The sequence below is a fragment of the Danio rerio genome, chromosome 5 (assembly GCF_052040795.2).
Source record: "Danio rerio strain M-AB ecotype USA chromosome 5, GRCz13ab, whole genome shotgun sequence".
Lineage (NCBI taxonomy): Eukaryota > Metazoa > Chordata > Actinopteri > Cypriniformes > Danionidae > Danio > Danio rerio.
The window spans coordinates 75,011,099-75,035,000 of NC_141025.1; the positions used below are offsets into that span (position 1 = coordinate 75,011,099).

At 37.7% G+C, this 23,902-nt stretch overlaps 2 protein-coding genes across 3 annotated transcripts in view; both read right to left on the reverse strand.

The window, feature by feature from the left end:
• Positions 1-18,892, reverse strand: part of arhgap31 (Rho GTPase activating protein 31) — a 54,723-nt gene extending 35,831 nt beyond the window's left edge. For both annotated transcript variants that reach the window (XM_087254320.1, XM_087254319.1), the window contains exon 1: positions 18,396-18,892. In XM_087254320.1, the coding sequence (XP_087110446.1) occupies positions 18,396-18,495 (100 nt within the window). In that variant the 5' untranslated portion in view covers positions 18,496-18,892. The remainder of the gene's footprint in view (positions 1-18,395) is intronic.
• eif4e1b (eukaryotic translation initiation factor 4E family member 1B) overlaps positions 1-23,902 on the reverse strand; it is a 109,951-nt gene that overhangs the window by 10,911 nt on the left and 75,138 nt on the right. The window lies entirely within an intron of this gene.

Here is a 23,902-nt window from a genome sequence, read left to right on the forward strand (position 1 = left end):
CCCCACCACAATATGATCAACTCATGCCATTTAAGCTTTTATAAAAGAGTTAGTTCACCCAAAAGATTAAAATCTGTTATTAATTACTCACTGTCATGTTGGTTCCATTCACTGAGACTCTTGTTCATCTTCAGAATGCAAGTTAAGACATTTTAGATGAAATCCTGGAGCTCTCTCGTCCTCCATAGACAGCAATGGATCAAGACGTTCAAAGTGCAGCATAGAAAAGGATTCAAAAACAATGTCAAAACAGTTCATGTGACTTCAGCTGTCATCATCCGAAGCTCCAAGAACACTTTTGTGCACCAAAAACAACAAAAAATGACTTTGTTTGCTTTTGTCTTCTTCTCACAACAGTTCAGGGTGTGGTTTTACTATGTATTACTACTGTTGCACAACACGCAAATGCATATTACCTGTGGTAAATGCACACTCTAATCTGACACTAAAGAAAAAGGTAAACAAAGTAGTTTTTCCCACACAAAAGTGTTGTTAGAGCTTCACATTATTATAGCTGAACCACTGAAGTCACATGGACTGTTTTGACAATGTTTTTCATGGACCCTTGCTGTCTATAGAGGATGACAGAGCTCCAGGACTTCATCTAAATATCTTAATTTGTGTCTGAAGATGAATGAAGATTTCTGGGATTTGGATCAACATGAGGGTGAGAAATTATTAACAGAATTTTCATTTTTGCGTGAACTAAACATTTAATAAAAGCCTAAATTGCATCTTTTCATCATATTATGTTCAAGTACACTTAGAAGAAGTCAACAAACTAATATATTTGTGACATATCTGTGAGATTTTTGTCTCTCAGATGTCTACCGAAATACAAAATTAGGACGATAGCTAAATATGAATCAGGCTGATTAGTCTTCTCCATCACAATGTGATCAACTCATGTCATTTAGGCTTTTATTAAAAGGTTAGTTCACCCAAAAAATCAAAATCTGTTATTAATTACTCACTATCATGTTGTTTCCATAAACTGAGAGGTCAGTTCATCTTCAGAAATGCTAATTGAAACATTTTAGATGAAATCCTGGAGCTCTCTCATCCTCCATAGACAACAATGGATGGAGACAAATATAGAAAAAACCCAACAACACTGTCAAAACATTATAGATTACTACAGTGGTTCTATTGTAATTACACGAAGCTACAAGAACACTTTTGTGCACCAAAAACAGTAAAAATGACTTTGTCTGCTTTTATCTTCTTTTCAGCAACAGTTTAGGTTGGTTTTACTATAGATAATGCAATTGTCTATAATGTACCATTGTACCATTAGAGTCAGCAACTTAACACACAAAAAAGCATCCTATTACTCGTAGTAAACACACACCCAACCAAGACAAAGGTGAACAAAGTAGTTTTTACAGTTTTCTTTGCCACACAAAAGTTTCCATGGAGCTTTGCATGATTACTGTCGAACAACTCAATGTTTTGACAATGTTTTTGGTTGATCCATAGCTGTCTATGGAGAATGAGAGAGCTCCAGGATTTCATCTAAAATATCTTAATTTGGGTTTTATGAACAACATGAGGGTGAGAAATTTATGACAGAATTTTCATTTTTGGGTGAAACTAACCCTTTAATAAAAGCCTAAATAGCATATTTTCCTCATATTATGATCAAGTAGACTCAGTTAATAGAGTAGAAGATTAATCCACCAGATTCATATAGATCTATTGTCCCAATTTGTGTTTTGGCTGAACAGACTACCAGTGGAGCGACAGTTTGTTTTCAGAAGTTTGTTAAGAGTATGGAACGACTTGAAGGAGTAAATAAAAGAATTACTAAAAATCTGAGGTGCCTGGAAGTCTTGAATGATTCTTGAGTGCTGTTTTTCAGATTTACTGTAAATATCATTTTGTTCTCTTCAGACAAAGCTCTATTTTGGCTTCAGAAGCCTTGGATTAAAGCACTCGAGTTGTCTAGACTTTTATGATGTTGTTTTGCTGTTGTTGGTGTTTTTTGGAGCTTGGCATCAATGCTGAAATGCTTCTAAATATCATCAGGAAAAAATACATGTGTAAAACATATGCTGGATAAATTGGTGGTTCATTCCGCTGTGGCGACCCCTGATAAATAAAGCAACTAAGCTGAAGTAAAATGAATGAATGAATGAATGAATGAATGATTTGCAAATAGTTCAGAGGAATATCAAATACACATCAAAACATTTGCTCGACTCCAAGTGTTTCTAAACCTTTATGAGTTTCTTTCTTTTGCTTAACACAAAAGAAGATATTTTAAAGAATGCTGAAAACCTGTAACCATTGACTTCTACAGTATTTGTCTTCCTACTTTGCAAGTCAGTGGTTGCAGGTTTCCAGCTTTCTTCAAAAGAGCTTCATTATAGGTGAGTATTTTCATTTTTGGCTGAAGTAACTCTTCAAATAATAAACATAAATGATGTTAGTTAGTAAATAAACCAAAACAAAGATTACACTTTAACACATTTGGGCAAAAAAATAATAAATCAGATATTTTCTGATTATCTTTTTTTTTTGACATCTTGCCATAAAAATGGGGCCATCAAAATGCTTCTCAAGATACACAACCATCATCACGAACAATAACAGACGCTGCATGCCAATTTTGAGTTCACTTGGACAAACTACACTGCAGTCAAAGCCATTGTCATGTTTTGTTGTGTTGAGCGCTGCATGTGTCCTTAATTTGAACCCTTACACTGTCCAAAAATATCCCTAAATTAGCCGTTTTTCTTATTTTGTGATTCATCTTTTTATTTTTTCCCATTTATTTATGCTATCGAATTGCATTACAAGACCTTGATCTTCCATCCAACAACTTTTAACCTTGAAAAGCTTGAAAAAGTGACTTTTATGAACATTTTTGATAGTTGAAAGTGATATATTGACTGGGTTGGTGTTGTATATTACTCTACAAAAGCCTTGTATTAACTATTTATATAATTATATATATATATTAATTATATTACCTTTGTTATTTTACAGATTTATTTTGTCTCTAAATTATAATTTCTTATACATTATATTATTTCAAACAACTGAAAGGTCAATAAAAGTAATTTTGTTAAACTATAGAGTTTAATTTTCAACATCAAAAGTCGACAGAGCAGAGATCAACATCCCATAATGCAATTCACAACCTTACATAAACGAAAAGAACACACAATATGGAAACTGTTAATTAACAGATATTTTAAGTGCCAAATGTGCTGTAAATTCCACAGATTCACTCACACACAGATGAATGCGCTGATTTGAAGGCATTCTCTTGGCATGCAAAAACATTTCAACATCCTCCCTATAGGATAGAAACTAGCCATGCTTTTCCCAAAAGTATTATTAGCCAAGTATTTTGGACATATTTCAACATTTGAAGTTTCAACATATTTCAAGCAATAGGTGAAATTCTGCACCCAAAGGAAATAAGTGCCAGTTTTGAAGATTAATCATGAAACAGTCACGACTAGCTGGTTAAATTCTTTAACAATGCAATGAGTCCGTGGTTACGTCATTGTACAGGAAATCCACCTCTGGTTATGATTTCAGATACTTTGTTCAGATTGGACAAATTCTCTAAAAGCGTCCTGAGAGTATTATAAAAACATAATTTGTGTGTGTGCCTTGTATTACTTACATTGTGAGGACCAAATGTGTCCGCAAGTATAGCAATAACAGTAAATTTTGACCTTGTGTGGACATTTGTGGGAAAATGACTCATAAGTCATACATACTTAAGTAATTTGATGATTAAATTTAAAAATGCAGATTGTTTTCTGTAAAGTTTGGGTTTAGGGGGATATCATATACAGTAAATATCATTACGTTTATATGAAGTCCTTATGGAGATAGCTGTACAAGTATGTGTGTGTGTGTGTGTGTGTGTGTGTGTGTGTGTGTGTGTGTGTGTGCTTGAGTGTGTGTGTGTGTGTGTGTGTGTGTGTATTACCTTGCTAAAAGAAAGTAGATGTATCATAACAAAGTGACCAGCTTGGGGTTTTATCTGTTAAAATGTCTGAGATGAGTTTGAAATCTCCAAAATATATTTATATTAACTAAAATATGAAATGTGTAAAATCTAAATGAGCTCAGGAATTTGAACCTTACAGTTGAAAAGTTATTAGCATAAGCATTAGTGGAATGTGCATTCAAGGATCTCCAATTTTGCATTATGATTTGTTTTTACATGTAAAAAAAAATGTAAAAGCATTTTTACAGTGTAATGTCAACAAAGATGAACAAATACTGTACACTGTTAGATATTTTATTGTATTTTTGAGGTAACTAAATGGCAGCACAGTTTCCAGCAAGTTACTGCAATTGCCTCTTTACAGTAAATTACATGTAAATGTGTTTTACAGTAGCAGAGCCCTGCCGCAATTTCATTTGACAGTAAAATGGCCTCACCGCAACTTATATTACCATATTGAATTTTACAGTATGACAATTTTTACAGCACCTTTACAGTAATTCATTTACGTTTTACACTAATAGTACAAAACCTTTATTTTTTTTGTATTTACTATTGAATTTAATTTAACTAAATTCCAAAAAGATGACGAGATCATGTCTAACAGTATTTTTTATAACTTATTGTTATTATATCCATTTTAAATGGTCTACAAAAAGTCATTTTCACGTATCAATCTATTTAAAATACATTTTGTGAAACAATTACTTTGATTACAGTAAAATACTGCAAATTTCTTACACTATTTTTTATAACTTATTGTTTTTATATAAATTTTAAAGGGTCTACAAAAGTCCTTTTCATTCATTAATCTATTTAAAATACATTTTGTGATCAAATTTCTTTGATTACAGTTGAATACCGCAAACTTCTTACAGTATTTTTATAACGTATTGTTATTAAATCAATTTTAAATGGTCTACGAAAGTCATTTTCTCTCATCAATCTATTTAAAATACATTTTGCGATACAATTTCTTTGATTACAGTTGAATACCGCAAACTTCTTACAGTATCTTTATAACTTATTGTTATTATATCCATTTTAAATGGTCTACGAAAGGCATTTTCATTCATCAGTCTATTTAAAATATATTTTAAGATACAATTACCTTGATTACAGTAGAATACCACAAATGTCTTATTTTTATAACTTATTGTTATTAAATCAATTTTAGATGGTCTACGAAAGCAATTTTTTATACAACGGTCTATTTAAAATACATTTTGTGTAACAATTTCTTTGATTATAGTAGAATCCCGCAAATTTCTTACAGTATTTTAATAACATTGTTATTATATCCATTTTAAATGGTTTGTGAAAGTCATTTTCTCTTATTAATCTATTTAAAATACATTTTGCAATACAATTTCTTTGATTACAGTAGAATACCACAAATTTCTTACAGTATCTTTATAACTTATTGTTATTATATCCATTTTACATGGTCTACAAAAAGTCATTTTCACTCATCAATCTATTAAAAATACATTTTGTAAAACAATTTCTTTGATTACAGTAGAATACCGCAAATTTCTTACAGTATTTTTATAACTTATTGTTATTATATCCATTTTAAATGGTCTACAAAAAGTCATATTCACTTATCAATCTATTTAAAACACATGCTTTGATACAATTTCTTTGATTACTGTAGAATACCGTCAATTTCTAATATGCAGTAAAGTTACTGTAAAAGTTTTAAAATGACCCACAATGGAGTGTATAGCTCAGTAGTGAACTAAAGAATGTATGTGGTAATTTACTGGGCATTTTTACAGTAAATAACTGTAAAACTGTGACAAAGTCTAACAAATATAATGTTGATTGTTTGTTCATGTTAGTAAATCCATGAACTAATCCAACCTTATTGGAAAGTGTGACCACATTGTAAGTAAATACTCGTGTTTGACAGTAATGCAGATTTGTTTTCTCTCGTTTTGCTCCAGTATGAGTCTCATGTAGACTACAGTACTATTACACCGTCCTTCCTTCATCCTGTCAGGCTTATTGTGGGGAAGGTGGGCCTGGGCAGGAAGTTAAAAATGGTTTGTTTGTTTCAGAGGAAACCTGACACACCCAGGCCTTGCAGCTGGTATTACTTATGACACTTCCTCTTATTCTAAAAGTCCTTTGGAAAAGCTCCCACCCAGCTCCATCACTTCCTAACCATACCTTCAGCCATGATAGCTTCAAGCTTTAAAGTTGCGGCTTTGTTTACAGGACACTAAACAGACATCTTCATTATGGGATTTTAACAACTGCGTGTTTAGCAGCCAGTTTTTTTGGTGTGATAGTCATTTCATCTCCTCCTTTCTATCATGAAAAACAAATGCTATATATAAAGGGGCTTTTCTGTCTTTACCACGTTTTCCAAATTACTTGTCCAATATTATATAAATGGGTCACGCTTTATTTTAATGTACAATTCATGATGTTAACAAACCATTAAGCTCAATAAACTATTAGTTAACTGCTTATATATAGTCATTACGATTGTAGTTGTGTTTAGATATTGGATTAGGGATTTAAAATTAGATTTACACTATAATTACTAAGAAACAAATCATTTCTTAATAAGCCAGTAGTTAATTGTGACTTAAACCGATGTGTTACTTATAACTGTATAATATAACTTTATGTGTACGTTTTTTTATATTGCAACTTTTATTTTCAAGTTTGCATGATTTACCTATTGAATAATCAAGCTTTAAATAGGACAATTATCAAAACTCTTTCACTTTCGATCGAGACGCTAATGGTCTAATCCAATTCAATGATTTATGCTAAGCTAAAAGAGCTCCTGCCAGACCCGAAGATTGGTTGATTGGATTAAAAAATGCTTAAACTATCAACCCACCAACCATCAAAGTCTATTTCCAATACTTAAAAGCTCCGCAAATGTGCAGAATTTGCCTCATTCGCATCTTCCGAGACAGACAGAGCTTTAGTGCATGATGGGACAATAGAATAGTCAAGCTTTAAATAGAAATGCTCAAAAACACTGGACATTTTCAAGCGAGATGCTAATGGTCTAATCCGATTCAATGATCTATGCTAAGCTAAGCTAAAAGTGCTCCCGCCAGAACTGGAGATCAACTGAATGGATTAAAAATGCTAAAACTAACAACAAAAATGCCATCAAAGTCTATTTCCAATAGTCAAGAGCTCCGTAAACATGCAGAATAACAACCAATCAACCAACAAAGTCTATTTCCAAAACTCATAAGCTCCACAAACGTGCCGAATGTGCCTTAGTCAAATCTTTAGCGTTTGGTGTGAACCCAGCCGAGTTGGCCAATCAGAAAAGAGAAAATGTCATGAGGCCAAAACTCTGGTTATAGTGCACAACACCACATTGTATCGAGCTTTGGAAAATTTTCACTCTGGCCAGTTTTCAGGAAGTTTCAGTTTAAGTCATTAAATTCTTGTGTGGACAAACAGCGAAATCATGTATAAAATGTGCAGATAAAAATAGCCGTGTTCATGTGGACAGAGCTTTAGTGCATTACGTAACTATAGAAGGGTTAAGCTTTAAATAGACAAATGATCAAAACACTGGACATTTTCGAGTGAGATGCTATTGGTCTAATCTGATACAATGATTTATGCTAAGCTAAGCTAAAAGTGCTCCCACTAGACAGAGAGATCGATTGAATGGATTTAGAAATGCTAAAACTAACAACAAATAAGCCATCAAAGTCTATTTTCAATAGTCAAGAGCTCTGCAAACATGAATGAATAACAAACAATCAACCAACAAAGTCTATTTCCAAAACTCAAGAGCTCCACAAACATGCAGAATTTGCCTCAGTCGTGTCTTCAGCGTTTGACGTGAACCCAGCCAAATTGGCCAATAAGAAAAGAGAAAACGTCATGAGGCTAAAACTCTAGTTATAGTGTCCACAACACCACACTGTACCAAGCTTTGGAAAATTTTCACCCTGGCCAGAGTTTTCAGAAAGTTTGAGTTTCAGTCACCCGATACTCAGTTTTGTGTGGACAAACTGCAAAACCATGTATAAAAAGTGCAGATGAAAACAGCGGTGTTCATGTGGACAGAGCTTTAGTGCATGATAGAACTACAGAATAGTCAAGCTTTAAATAGAAAAATGCTCAAAACACTGGACATTTTCAAAGGAGAGGCTAATGGTCTAATCTGATTCAATGATTTATGCTAAGCTAAGCTAAAAGAGCTCCAGCCAGACTGGGTGATCGACTGAATGGATTAAAAAAAATGCTAAAACTAACAACAAATCAACCATCAAAGTCTGTTTTCAATACTCAAGAGCTCCACAAACAGGCAGAATTTGCCTCAGTCGTGTCTTCATCGCTTGGCTTGAACCCAGCCGAGTTGGCCAATCAGAAAAAAGATAACGTCATGATATGAAAACTCCGGTTATTTTGTCTACAACATCACACTGTACCGAGTTTTGGAAAATCTTAACCCTGGCCGGAGTTTTTAGAACGTTTCAGTTTCAGTCACCAAACAGTGAAACCATGTAAAATGTGCAAATAAAAATAGCCGTGTTCATTTGGACAGAGCTTTAGTGCATTATGTAACTAAAAATAGTCACGCTTTAAATAGAAAAATTATCAAAACACTGGACATTTTCGAGTGAGATGCTAATGGTCTAATCTGATACAATGATTTATGCTAAGCTATGTGCTCCTGCTAGACTCAGAGATCGACTGAATGGATTCAGAAATGCTAAAACTAACAACAAATAAGCCATCAAAGTCTATTTTCAATAGTCAAGAGCTCTGCAAACATGCAGAATAACAACCAATCAACCAACAAAGTCTATTTCCAAAACTCAAGAGCTCCACAAACATGCAGAATTTGCCTCAGTCGTGTCTTCAGCGTTTGGTGTGAACCCAGCTGAGTAGGCCAATCAGAAAAGAGAAACATCATGAGGCAAAAACTCTGGTTATAGTGCACAACACCACAATGTACCGAGCTTTGGAAAATCTTCACCCTGGTTGGAGTTTTCAGAAAGTTTGAGTTTCAGTCATATAAAAAGTGTGGATGAAAACAGCCGTGTCCATGTGTACAGAGCTTTAGTGCATTATGTAACTATAATAAATAATAATTTCTTCATATAACCAAGCTTTAAATAGAAAAATTATCAAAACACCGGACATTTTGAAGCGAGATGCTTATGGTCTTAGTGTCCATACAACCATAGTGTACCCAGAGTGGAATATCTTTAGCCTGACCAGAGTTTTCAGAAAGTTTCAGTTTTTGTCACCCGATAATCTAAACTTTTTAGTCATTTTTTAAACAAGATGCTAACGGTCTAAATTGCAGTTTTGGTGACTGTCGCTTTAAATTTAAATGAGATTGTGCTCAAAAGTGTGTTCCCAAAAATCAATTCTGTGTACTGTTGTCTTTCTGAGATTGATTCTTCAAGGTGGTCTAGAAAGATGGATCTCTAAAAAAAAAAAACACAAGCAACAGAGTTTAACTCATCTTGCCCTCGTGAACACCATAGCTTCACATGCCAGGCCACATCATACAATTTATTTCATTACTTTACCAAAAAGAAATCATTAAAATCATTTAATGGATGATGTTTTCAGCAATGTTTTGTTCTTGTTACAGGCGGAGATTCAATGAAGGACTACTTCGAGTTCCATTGCTTGAAAGATGTGGTAAATAGGCTCAAAATGTATTAATTAAAATACTTTATTCACAAAATGAACTGCCAGGCACTTCACTGGGTCATGATCCATTTGGATGACAATTTAAAGCATGCCTATTCATGGGGTCCGCTATAAAAGCATACTCCAAATGATGTAAAATAACACAAATCTCTCTTGCTAAAGGGGGAAAATGAACCATTCTGCATCTGAGGTTGTCAACCATTGCTTTTTCTTTATCTGAGCTTTTCTAAAAACTGAAGCACAGAGACTTCACCCAAATGTGCATGACAGAACATTGCATGAAACAACATTTTAAAAACACTAAAGAGAGACCAGCTCAGAGTAAATGAAACTCTGCACATACACACGTTGGGTTGCCATGTTTTACAGAGATTTCCCCTTAGCATAATGATTTAATACGGCACAAACTGCACTCAAAAAATACTTTTACTGCTTGATCGATCTACTTATTCAAAATGAGTTGAAACAATTCTTGATATTTTGTGACAATTTAATCATTTTAAGTTTAATCCACTTAAATTTGAAAAAATGATAAAGTTTACTTAATCGATTTGTGTTGGGAGGACATGAAGGAATTGTGTGGAACCCTGCATTTTTTACTGTGTGTAGCCCAGGCTCATTGTAAATACATGCCTCAGCCTACATTTTTACATTTTGATGCACGTTTCAGATGACACATCCACTAGAGGGCGCTGCCTACATTTTTTGCGTTTTTGAATTACATTACTTGGGGTATGTTTTGCTGTATGTTTCAGATATACATCCGTTTTGCAGCACTGAACCACTGACCTAAACCCAAGCAATAGTGTTTCAAAATCAGATGTAAGAGAAAAGTGCACTATGACCATGTAGTTATACCTTGATTTTACATTACAAATACAACAAACAAAACCAAACAAAGTGAGAAATCTCAAGTGGTGCTCGCTGCAGAGCCATTTGGGCGAGCTGAGCTCCAGCGAGGGGGAGCTTGAGCTTGAGCTCCACCTTTTTTACACTTCTTCTAAGAGTGATGTCACTGGGGGTAGGGTTCGGGGTGGGGTTGGTGTACGCATTAAAACAGCTTACAGGAGGAGGAGCGAGAGCTCATGCTCCCCCTCGCTGGAACTCAGCTCTGCTCAAATGGCTCTGCAGCGAGCACCCTCTCGAAATCTTGGACACTCTTAAGATGATTTGTAGTGTTGAGCTGAACAAAACTGACCAAAATAATCCTTTATTTCTGAGTGGTACGGTACGGTGTGGTATGGTTCGGTACATTTTTATGGCTGTTTCAACTGTTAAAGGGTACCTAAAATGGCCTGTTTCCACTAAGTGCTAAAATAGGGTACGGTTCGGTACGCTTTTATGGCCGTTTCCACTGTTAAAGGGTACCTAAGAGCATATCGTACCACTTTTTTGGTCACCCTTTGCAAAGGGTACCAACTGGCCCAAAGGGTACCATAATGCAGAGCAAGACGCACAGCTGAACACTATTGGTTCACAGAAATACGTCACACGCAGAAGCAGGAGAATGAAAACAAAGGAAGCACCATTTTTAAAAACACAGCCGAGACATTACACCGTAATAATATATACATATAATAACAAGCCATGGTCGACCCAAGCTCAAACAAACCTTGACATCATCTTAATGCACAGCCACAAAGCCAAGAAGAATGAAATCTGCTGTGTCCTGTTGTTGTTTTACGTTCTCCAGAGAGCTCGCAGCGCGTCTATATTTGAAATTACAAACTTTCGACAAAGACTAAAAAATATACAACACATGGCACTCGTATACTTTGAAATGGGGAAATGTGTAACTGCCAATATGGCAAATGAAGACCCGCCTTCTAGTACAGGAGCCAATCAGCAATCGTTATATGGTGAATAAAGCCTGCCTTCCAGTACAGTAGCCAATTAGCGATCGCTATAGAATGACAATTCTCTGGGGGAGGGGCTTGGACCAGACGTGCACTACTGCAGATTTTGTGTGATAGGAACATTTAGAAGTGAAACTAAATAGACAGTCGTTTCATTTTATTGGTCATTCGTAATACGGAATTTAATCGTAAACTTGGCTAATAGTTTTGGAGAATTTGATGTTTCCCTATTCAAACAGAATGCCCGGGAATACTGCCCGAGAGGCGTTTCAAAGATGGCCGCAGAGTAAAATGACTTGCCTCAAAGGGACTTTGCTTTTGAGCTCATATTAATAACATGCGCATGATCATTGAAGTGCTCGGATATCTGATCCTGTCAGAAATCACAAAAAAGAAGCCGGGAAAAAAAGCAGCAAATGATGCTTCTGCGATCTAAAACATCAACAAACTGCCATGTTTAACTATTATCATCACCTTCTGGACTATTATGAACTCTGAATGACAGATTTACTTGTCCCCCAGAGGTTACATGTGCTGCTAAAAAATTATGAAGGCATATGCGAGGTTTTCTCTGACTGTGGGCTACGTTGTGTGTTGTTTTTGAACCCAAATAAGGACTAAATGTCTGCTGTGTGTAGATTGTCTGTAATTGGTAACATATTGAAGACTGTAAGGGTCTGTATGAGTTCAAATATGTTGCATTTATTTATTTATTTATTTTATATAATCGCAGACATTATAGTAGGCTATTTAGCACTGTCATTGATCTGCAGCTATAATCAAATTATGTTCATAAAAAGGTAAGTAATAAACATTTATACACAAGTATTTATGTGTGTAAAGCCTTTGTTTTGTAAGAAATGCTTCTTGTATGATATGTGAACGACCTGTACGGTTTTACTGTGACATTTCCTCAAGTAAAAATTACATCGTCTGAAACTTTCTGTCGGACACCACACCCACCAAAAGGGTAGCCTTTTGGCAGTGGGAAAGCAAGCTTGATAAAGGTGACCCACACCGACCTGTAACGTACCATACCTCTCAGTGGAAACGGGTCCTAATATGTCCCTGTAAATATCATTAGTGTGAAAAGGAACATAACTTGTGATCACACCGCCCCCTAGTGTTCATATTAGCTAAAATACTGCAATCAAATACAAGTTTTTACGAAAATGTAGTCGAATGGTGCATTCAGCATGGTTCACACCAATGAGATGGCGCAAATGATGCAATTCGAACAAATAACATGACGCAAATTAAGAGTTTTGCCGTTTGGCATCCACGTAACACGTAATTTGCATGAATCACTTGAGTTTTCAAAATCAAGAGTTTGCACTTGCAATGGCCGAGATTCAGTTGGTGAAACTGTGAAGACATGATGGATCTAGACCAGGGGTCTCAAACTCAATTTACCTGGGGGCCGCAGGAGGCAAAGTCTGGGTGAGGCTGGGCCGCATAAGGGATCAAATGTCATTATTAACAGTTTTAATTATTTCTTCTGAACATGAAGTGTCCTGAACATTAATAGAACATTGAGTGAAGATTATGAACAGTTCTTCTGAACATGGCATCTTTTGCCTACTTCTTGCTGCCAGAGACTTGACAGCGCTTCTTCTCACAAATCTGAACCACATTTGGCTTTAGAGCGGAAGCAGTTGAGACCCTCAGTATGGCTTGAGGATGATCATCATTAAGTCTAGACCTGTACTTTGACTTATTGAAGTCCTAGGGAAAAAAGTGGGGGAACTCACTCCAAACTTCCATTCCCTCACCTAAAAAAAGGCGTATATATGTATAAATAAAACACCCCCACCCCACTCCAGTCACATCAGTCTGTATCTACCTATAATATATATAAGATGCAGGCTGTAGCTAGGTAGGTGGCAGGCTGCAGATAGGTAGCTAAGTGGCAGGCAGGGGCGGGAACAGCTTATCTTGGTTCTGGCCGGCGCGAGTTCCCTCCTAAACACTTCCCGCCCGTCACAGCGTCTAACAAAGGGGCGGGGTGCGTGGTGACGTCACCGGCATCCCCGCCCCTTTGTTTACACGGCGGGCGGGGAATGCCAGTGACCGCTGTGTACGGATAGAATCAGCGGAGCGGGGAGCGCTCTCTCTCCCCGCTCCGCTGATTCTGTCAGTGTACAGCGGTCGGCGCGGGCCACAAAAAATTGCACTGAGGGCCGCGAGTTTGAGACCCCTGATCTAGACAGAAAGCCGTACTAGTCGATAACTTCCATAGTGCATAACGCGCAGCTAACCTCACAACAAAATCCATGCCAGCCATTTTGTAACAAAACTGTAGTGATTTAGCATCTGTTGTGAAGTGAATTTCATGCGCAAATGAAGCAAGTCAACTCAAAAAGTGTCTAATCATGCATGAACATTGAACATTATGCATGAGCTGTTGACATGGGATTGAACTAGATTTTGGTAAAAACTCAAACAACACATACATAAACATTACTGAACTACTGAAGGTATTTAATACTTTATATAAAAAGCTTTCTTTGGTGTCGGCAGCTTAAAGCTCTCATATGGAGAATGAAGTCACATGTATTGCTCAGGTGTGAGTTTATCACAGACATCAACAGAGTGTCAAAACATTGATAGTTCTGTGGGTCTCGTCTATCAAATCTGAACTTTAATTTGTATTTTCTGTTAAATTCAGCTCAGGGGATTGGCTAGGCCATTCTACAGCTTGATTTTCTTTCTCTGAAAGCATCTGAGAGTTTCCTTGGCTGTGTTTTGGATCATTGTCTTGCTGTAATGTCCACCCTGGTTTCATCTTCATCCTCCTGCTAATGTAGATGTTTGACTGAAGCAGCTGGTGTTTATTTACACTGAGTAAGGGCAGAGCGGAGCAGTGGCGCAGTAGGTAGTGCTGTCACCTCACAGCAAGAAGGTTGCTGGGTCGAGCCTCCGCTCAGTTGGCGTTTCTGTGTGGAGTTTGCATGTTCACCCTGCGTTCGCGTGGGTTTCCTCTGGGTGCTCCAGTTTCCCCCACAGTCCAAAGACATGCGGTACAGGTGAAAGGCTAAATTGTCCGTTGTGAATGTGTGTGTGGATGTTTCCCAGAGATGAGTTGCGGCTGGAAGGGCATCCGCTGCCTAAAAACTTTCTGGATAAGTTGGTGGTTCATTCCGCTGTGGATTAATGAACGAAACTAAGCCGACAAGAAAATTAATGATGAATGAGTAAGGGCAGAGAGTTTCTGAAGAACTACTGAGAGATTTCAGCTGCTGTCTGGGCTTTCCATGCCTTTCTACACCTCCCTTTCTTCATGTGTTCAGTATTTTTTCCTTTATCATTTCATTTTATTACAAATAACTTCATTTGTAAAACTGATTTTGTATTGTTTTCTTTTCATATAAGAATTACTTTGGTTGTTATCAACATCTGGTGAAGATTTCCAGTCAACAACACCTTTAGAAATATGTTATCTGAGAAAAATGGTCATGCATTCAATACTTATTTTCCTCACTTCCACACTATTTAAAAAGTCTGTGTTGGTATATTCCATAACCTCACTTTGACCATATTCTCGCAGGACGTATGAATTTCTACACTGAAATATACAATTAAAATAATAATAAATAGAATGATATATGAGCCATTTTTCCTCATGTGGATTAAATAAGTACCGTAAATAAAAAATGTTGTTCCCACATACACGTATACCCAGTATACAATGTGAAGGAAAAATCCTGATCATTTACTGTTCAGAAATTCAGCTTGACGACCTCCAGCAGGACGGATGAATGAAGGATTGTTCAAGCGAGAGGAAGATGACTAAGAAAAGCTCTCATTTTAACTTACAGGAAGTCAGTGTAGGGGCGAAGCAGTGGCGCAGTAGGTAGTGCTGTCGCCTCACAGCAAGAAGGTTGCTGGGTCGAGCCTCAGCTCAGTTGGCGTTTCTGTGTGGAGTTTGCATGTTCTCCCTACATTGGCGTGGGTTTCCTCTGGGTGCTCCGGTTTCCCCCACAGTCCAAAGACATGCGGTACAGGTGAATTGGGTAGGCTAAATTGTCCGTAGTGTATGAGTGTGTGTGTGGATGTTTCCCAGAGATGGGTTGCGGCTGTAAAGGCATCCGCTGCATAAAAACCTGCAGGATAAGTTGGCGGTTCATTCCCCAGATTTTCAAAGGGACTAAGCCGACAAGAAAATGAATGAATGAATGAATGAAGTCAGTGTACATCTCAATGGCCAGTTCTGCTTTGAACTGGTAGTAAATTCAGTTGTCATGCATTGTTTTTGATCAATGCCAAAAGGAGATGCTGAGAGTTTAAAGTAAAAGACTGTCTTTGGTGGCGTTGGTGTCCACATAAGATTTCTTAACCATTAAACAAAAATGCAAAATATTTAAGAGTAAATAGATCTTCCTGCAAGATTATTTAAAGAATTAAGAGTAAATGTATTCTGGGTTTTATTCTTTGACTCCTGAAAGTGTTTTTAAATGCAGTTTTTTCTTTTAAATTGGACAAACAGGTTAATGAATGTTACTTTGGAAATATAGCGTCACAATAAATGTATACTCTTATAACGCAAGCTAAAGGTGTATGTGGTGTGTGGAAGAGAACTTAAAGGTACAATTCACCACAAAATACATTTTCACTCAGAATTTACCATTCACTATCCTCCATGAATTTCCTTTTTTCAGTTGAAAACAAAACAAGATATTCTGATAGTTTGAAGAAAAGCAGCCACTGACATCCGTAGTAGGAACTAACAAAAACACTATGCAAATCAATGGATGTTTCCCTCCAACAATTTCTTCAAAATATCTTTTCTTGTGTTTAACTGAAGAAAGAAAGTCTTACAGGCTTGGAACAAGCAAAGGATTGCGGAATCTTCATTTTTGGGGGAACTATTACTTTAATATGAAGGAAAACCAATGGGGTAATGACTGATTTGTCACAATGTAGGAATGATTAGTATCTAGAAATATGTAGAGCACATTTATGATGCTTCTGCCTGCTGCAAAGGTCAAAACGTTAGCAGACAGATCGAAAACAAAAGTTATTCACTGTAAAACAATCTGTCAAATAACTTATGTAAAATAATAGGTCAAATAATAGGTTCTGTATTTTGTGATTAACAGGTTTTTTTTTTTCATTTATTTAAGGTTGTGAATTGTATTATGCGACCTTGATTTCTGCACTGTAGTCTTTTGATGTTGAAAATTCAACTCTACAGATTAACAAAGTGACTTTTAATGACATTTTAGTCGTTTAAAACAAAATACAAGTAAAATAGATGGAATTAAGTCTGTAAAATAACCAAAGTATTGGTTATAACAGGTTATAGTACTGTAGTTTACAGCATCAACTCACTTCAAACTATTGTAAATGTTCATTAACATCACTTTTTTCAAACTTCTGAACATCATAAGTTGTTGGAGGAAAGATTAAGTTCCCATAGTGCATAATAAAAGCAGCATCACAGAACACAGATGTATATACACTCACCGGCCACTTTATTAGGTACACCTTACTAGTACCGAGTTGGACTTCTTTTTGCCTTCAGAACTGCCCTAATCCTTCGTGGCATAGATTCAACAAGGTACTGAAAATATTCCTCATAGATTTTCTTCCATATTGACATGATAGCATCATGCAGTTGCTGCAGATTTGTTGGCAGCGCATCCATGATGCGAATCTCCCGTTCCACCACATCCCAAAGGTGCTCTATTGGATTGAGTTCTGGTGACTGTGGAGGCCATTTGAGTGCAGTGAACTCATTGTCATGTTCAGGAAACCAATCTGAGATGATTCACGCTTTATGCGTTATCCTGCTGAAAGTAGCCATCAGAAGATGAGTATGCTGTGGTCATAAAGGGATGGACATGCTCAGCAACAATACTCAGGTAGGCTGTAACATTGACAATTGGTACTAATGGGCCCAAAGTGTTCCAAGAAAATATCCCCCACACCATTACACCACCACCAGCCTGAATTGTTAATACAAGGCAGGATGGATCCATATTTCATGTTGTTAACGCCAAGTTCTGACCATACCATTCAAATGTTGCAGCAGAAATCCAGACTCGGGACCAGGCAACTTTTTTACAATCTTCAATTGTCCAATTTTGGTGAGCCTATAACTGTTAATAAGCAGTCAGACAGAAGTACCTAATAAAGTGGCCGGTGAGTGTTTATTGTAAAGTGTAGGCTTAAAATTGACACAGATCTGTCAAACTCTGGGTGACATCACACTGTTCCCAGATTAGAATTGCATTGATTATACGATTAAGGATCTGAATAGCTGTTTTTGGATCAGCCTAAGGAGGTAAACCTGTTGTTATGCTTGATATCCATCCATAATTCATAACAACACGATATTATATCAGCATCAGATAGATGTACCTGATCATAACACCACACAATAAGCCAAATCATACAGTCTGTAAGCTAAACAAATGAAGAAAGTCCCATTAAAATATCACAACTGTAACATCTCACAGCCTTTTTACATCACAAAGAGTGTGTCTTTAAAATCCAGCCCTCTTTTTATCTCCTCCTCTCCTTCCTCTTCCTCTGATCATTTCCTTTGCTCTTTATTTTCCTTAAAAGCTTTGTCTTGAGTTTTTTGTAAATCCAACCACCACAACACAACTAAACAAAGCTAAACTTTCAGATTTATTTGGTGGATTGCGCAGTTCAAATGCAGTAGTGTTCACAAAAATAATAGATAAACTAAAAATAAGTAAGCAGACCCTCTTTAAAAATGGGTGTTGGTTTATTACACGTAGCTAATGTTTACGCAGAGGCCCAGACTGGAGCGGGATCGTAATAAAGTCAACTTATTATGACTGCAGAGACTTTACGAGAAGGAAAAAAAAGGGGGGCAGCCGTTATATGAATGGCAAGAGGAGGAGTGAGTATGGAAAAGAGGAATTTACCGTCTTGTCCCGAACTCTGCAGATGTTCACTCAAGTCACAGCCGAAAGCATTGTCAGTTCCTTTCCTTTTGGACTTGAGCTTGGCAGCCTTATTCTTCATCAGGCTTCAGTGATTTATCCAGATCAGACCTGAAAATCTACCATTGGCCCCAGAACGTAGAGGAAAATGTGCTTTAAGGAAAAAAAAAATAAAAATCAGGAAGTCCGCAGTGACAAAACAAAAGAAATCATCCGCTCACATCTTGACCAAGCCACCAAAAGAGTTGGTGTGTGGGCGAAGAATTCTGGAGCGGCGCAGTAAACGCCCAGCGTCACTTCATCATCATCATCATCATCCCCTCCTCCTGCTGCTGTCCCGTAAACACTCACCCAAAACTAATCACCAAATTACCTACTTAAAATCAATGCTAAGTCTAATCCGTCAAGGTCTACATCTGGTGCTGTTCAGGAGCTCATTTCTGCTGGTGTTGAAGTGTTGAGAGGATTTTCGAAATGTCAGAAGTTTTGGTCAAAGGGAGGGCAGAGGGGAGGGGAGACCAATCACTTATTTTTTTTCTAGCGTTTTACTGAACCCCTTTCACCCATCCTCCCCCAACCATCCCGCTTTCGCTCTTCCTCCCTCCGCTTGGTTTTTTTTTTTTTTCAACAGGAAACCTGCTCTCTGCCTTCCTGAATGCTTCCAGAATACACAATTTCCTGTAAAGGGAACCTTGTTTGGAAAACAAAAACAGACTGAGAGAAGGACGCTGGGAAGAGAGAGACTGCAATATGGAAAGAGCTAGAGAGAGAGAGAGAGAGAGAGAGTGTGGAGAAAACTGGAGAACTTTACAGGCCAGATGAGAGAGGGAAAACACAAGGTTCCCGTTATCCACGGCTTGTTAGCCATTTTGAGCGTTGCTTCTTCAGCTAAAGGCACTTTTATGCCTCACTGTAAAAAATTCTGTGTTCCACATAATTCCTTCTTGCTGTCCCAACACAAATTGATTAATTGTTTTTAGAAATTTAAGTTGATTGAATATAAAACAATTCTTTGAGTGCTGATTTTTTGTTAAAACTAGCAGATTTCCTTTTCCCTCCTATTCTTTTCTTTTTGTTGATAAATGTGGATGTGGGCGGCACAGTGGCTCAGTGGTTAGCACTGTCGACTTACAGCAGGATGGTCGCTATTTCAAGTCTTGGCTGAGCCAGTTGGCATTTCTGTGTGGAGTTTGCATGTTCTCCCGTGTTGCCGTGGGTTTCCTTCGAGTGCTCTGGTTTCCCCCAGAGTCCTGCCAGAGGCCGCTGTGTACACTTCCTGAAATCTCAAATTTCTCTTATGCTGTGTTCACACCAGACGCGGAACGCGCGGATAAATTGCGATATTCGCGCGTAAATAGCCGCGTGAAGTTTGAGTTTACTCGCTTCATTCGCGCGTCAAACCCCGCTTCATTTGCGTGTCAAATTCACTTCAGAACAGACGCGGATTCGCGTGATGGGCAGGGCTTCTGTCTGCCCGAAGACTCTAGCTTCATAGCTAAATGGCTAACATGGATTTTATGAAGAAAATAACAGTGTTTATGTGCTTTATGAAGACTGAAAAACAGCGTCAATTTGTTTAGGGTCGTTTCTGAGTCCACTACATCCTTTCAGAGGTGCATCCAGCTCTGTGAGCTCATAAACTCCTCCAGAAACTTAACCTGGATGACGGAGGCTTTCAGCGGTGCTTCTGACTGAGCCAAGCCGAGTTTGATGAACTGTTGTCAGTGAAGGCTGGAGGATTTCCCTCGGAACACCGACAACAAGTTCTACGTCACAATCACGCCCCCACAAGAGCAAGCTTCTGATTGGTTAACGCGGCACGAATGTACGCTGAAGTTCAGATTTTCGAATTTGAGAAATGCTCGTTAAGCGGGTCAAACGCGCAAAACGTTCAATTCGCCCCGCGCAATTCACGCAATTTGCGTCATTCACGCCGCGCCATTCGCGCGTATTGCGCTGCAGGATATCTATTCGCGCGTTTGCATTGACTTAACATGTAAATCACTCGCGCTTCACGCGCGTGCCGCGTCTGGTGTGAACGCAGCATCACAAGTGCCATTCACACCTGCTGTTCTTGTGTAAATCCACTAGAGGCCGCTATCGACTGTCTGTCTGACCCACCCTCCTGCATCCATAAACCCAACCGATAGCGCTTTCAAAACCAATCCAGAAAAAGAAAAGCCCTTGCCTGATTTTTACCACGTTTTAAAATTTTTTTTTTTATAATGATTTTTTAGGGGTTTTCACCTTAATTGACAGGACAGTAAATATAAACTAGAGGTGTGAATCTACACTGGTCTTACGGTTCAGTTCGGTTCAGTTTACGATTATCATGCCTTTGATTTAATTTGATTTGATTCGATTCGATATCTCGGTGCATCACAGTGCATTCACGAGGTGACAGTGCTAGCCACCGAGCCACCCTCTAATTTGCTTTCTTAAAATTTAAAAATTATAAATAATCTATTTTGTTTTTAAAGGTAAATCTTTACCTGATTGTACCTGAGCTGCTGGGTCACTTCATGATTGTGGATGGGGGACACATTTGCATAAATGTAATATGTATTTTAAAATGTAATACGCATTTTGTTAGACCCTCACTAAACCATACAAAATATGATAGAGAACTATGTTATATATAATCATACCTGCCAACATTTGACTATTAACATCGGGAGACCGAGGGTGGAAGGTGGAAGGGGTGGTGGGGGTTGATTGTGTAGGTGTTGGGGGTAAGGTGTCTCAATAACACAGCTACAGTAAGTAACTGTACTATGCACCAAGTTTCGGGCAGTTGCTGCTTGCGAGGTTGGGGGGGATGGGGTTGAAATGATAGGAGTTTTCCAGGAAAAGTAACAGAACAGGAGGGTGATGCGAGGATGGGTCTGGAATACGGGAGACTCCCTGGAAAAACGGGAGTGTTGGCAGGCATTTATTTAATATATAGAAACTTCCATGTATTTATAGGGGGCCCCAAGATTTTCTGGGGCCATAACCAGCCCATTAACTTGCTTATTGGTTAAATCAAGCCCTGACTTTATAACTGCAGGTTAAAGGTCTCTTGAAGTGCTTTAAAATATGCATTTTTATTCGATGTTTGATGTAATCTCAACTGAAAAACTAAGAGAGAGTGGGACAGAGTCGCTCCTCCCCTTTTAAAATAGCGGCCAATAGCATGTTGTTTTAGTCACAGCTCTGCCAGTGAGAGTGAATGAGCATCAAATGTGAAGCGTCTTAAAGGGGGCGGGGCATGTCGGGTACTAGAGAGCATTTGATTGTTCAGAAGATTTGATGAGAAACTGAAGTATGAGCTGACGTGAGTAAAACGGTTGATCCATTTAGGCGGAAGTGACAAATTGCAAGCTTTACATGTTTACATCAGTTTAATATCTTTTAAGCGCAAATTTTGTCACTGATTGGGAGCGCACTAGCTAGATATCCTTGAAGACTAACATACTGATACTAACAACTACAAAACACTATTGGACCTTTAAGTACGACTATATAATGTCAAACCTCTATACAACACTTTTCTGATTTTGACTAATGTAATGGCGTGCACCTTTTGTAAAGCTGCTTTGGAACAGTAATAATTGGAAAAGAGCTATAAAAATAAACTTGAACTGAACGTGGAGAAGAGAAGGAAAAAAATCAGCAAGAAGTCATTTTGTGTTATCTGAGAGGAAGGAAATATATGAGGATTTGGGACAGTATAGGCTAACAAACTTGACCGTGCAGCAATAACCTTGACAGACGCAGCAAAAAAGAGCCACCAGTAAAACAGCATCTATAATCAGCCATGGTTAACTGTTTATACAGCATGTCCAAAAGGCTCCTTCTCAGTGGCATTTGCACAAAAAAGTGTGCTAAGACGTCCTATGAATCTCTTGCATGTAAAATAAATTCAAACTACTTATTTAAAGATGCTGTATGTAAGTTTTTGACATAGATCTTTGCAGATATTTAAGAAACATGCTAAGTGAACAGTCTTGTTTATTTGAAAAACAATGCTGAAGTCAGACATTCTGCTTTGCAAATGCGCGTTACATGCAGGAACAGCTGTCTTTGTTTTGGTTCCTTTAACCTGCCCAATGGCAGTTGAGCCAATTATATTTCAGCACCCTGGGGTGCCTTTGCGGGAAATAGCGTATTTCATTGATTCTTTCAGTAAGGCTCTCAAAGTGTGCGTCCATGACCGGAATGTGACCTCTAATGGACAGTACCAGACTGAAATGAGATGCAGATTCAGAGTTCCACATGAGGTGGTTATTAATTAGTAAATAATACAAATATTACGTTAAAGAATAGGTGAGCAGGTTACATTAGGTGCATCCCAAATCGCATGCTTATGCACTATTCTACACTATTTTGTAGCATAAATAGTGCAAGTAGTGCGTTTACACTGAAAACTAAACTAAAAGTATTATGTGCACTTTAATTATCTGCATCATGCACTCATTTGACTGGTAAAATTAAGTCTGGAATGATGGACACTTTGCGAACTCAGCGACCGCAGTTTTACTCACGTGGCGGAAGAGGCGGAGCTATCAGGCGCACATGTTGGATTACTTTATTTTGTATTGTGATATTTACCGGTTATACTGTATGAAAGGGGCTATTGTCTCTCTACTCCACCTATAGCTGGTGTGTGGTGAGTGCACTGGCGATGTTGTCCTGTGGCTGCCGTCGCATCATCCAAGTGGATGCTGCACACATTACATTACATGGCACTCATGAGAGAAAATGAAGATTTGAAAAAGCGTACACAGCACCCTCTGGTGGATTCGCAAAAACAAAAACTGCAAATAAACATAGCTCCTGAGATGTATTTGACGCTCTCCAAAAATATATAAAAGGATACGTTTTCAGAATGGTTTGTTTGGTCAATCTAATACTTCCTTGTGAAATAAAATAATTGTATGAAACAAGTTAACAATGTACACTTCTCTCTTTGTCTCTTTGATGCATTACAAAGGCTGCTTTATCAATCATCAAAATCTTTCTAATGGTTTTTTCCTAGAACAGGCAGAAAAGAAATCCTTTCAAATGTGACATAAAAAAACGTAGTGCTGATTAAAGTGTTTCGGGCTCAAGAACAGACAGTGTGTTGTGTGGAGCTCCATGCGCCAAAGGCTGTTCTTCCTATAGGGGAACTGCATCATGTGACAGAACACAACAAAGAGGGAATTCAATTGGATGCCTGTGTCAGACAATCTCAGTCCATGATGTAATAGAGCACTAAACTGCCCACTTTTTCCACTCGGTTTTGCTTTTTCCATTCAGCTTTTCCCATTGGGATTTAGCAACAATGTGTCTTCAATAAATAAAAATTATTATAGATAATAGTAAAAAAATTATAATTAATAAATAATTAGTTATATTCAGGATGTTTTGGATGCTGCTTTTCATTTTGTCCATGGAATAAATGTACTAAGAGACCTGTTTATGTTGGGGTCTGGTGTGAAGACGTCTGATTCAATTAAGTATTA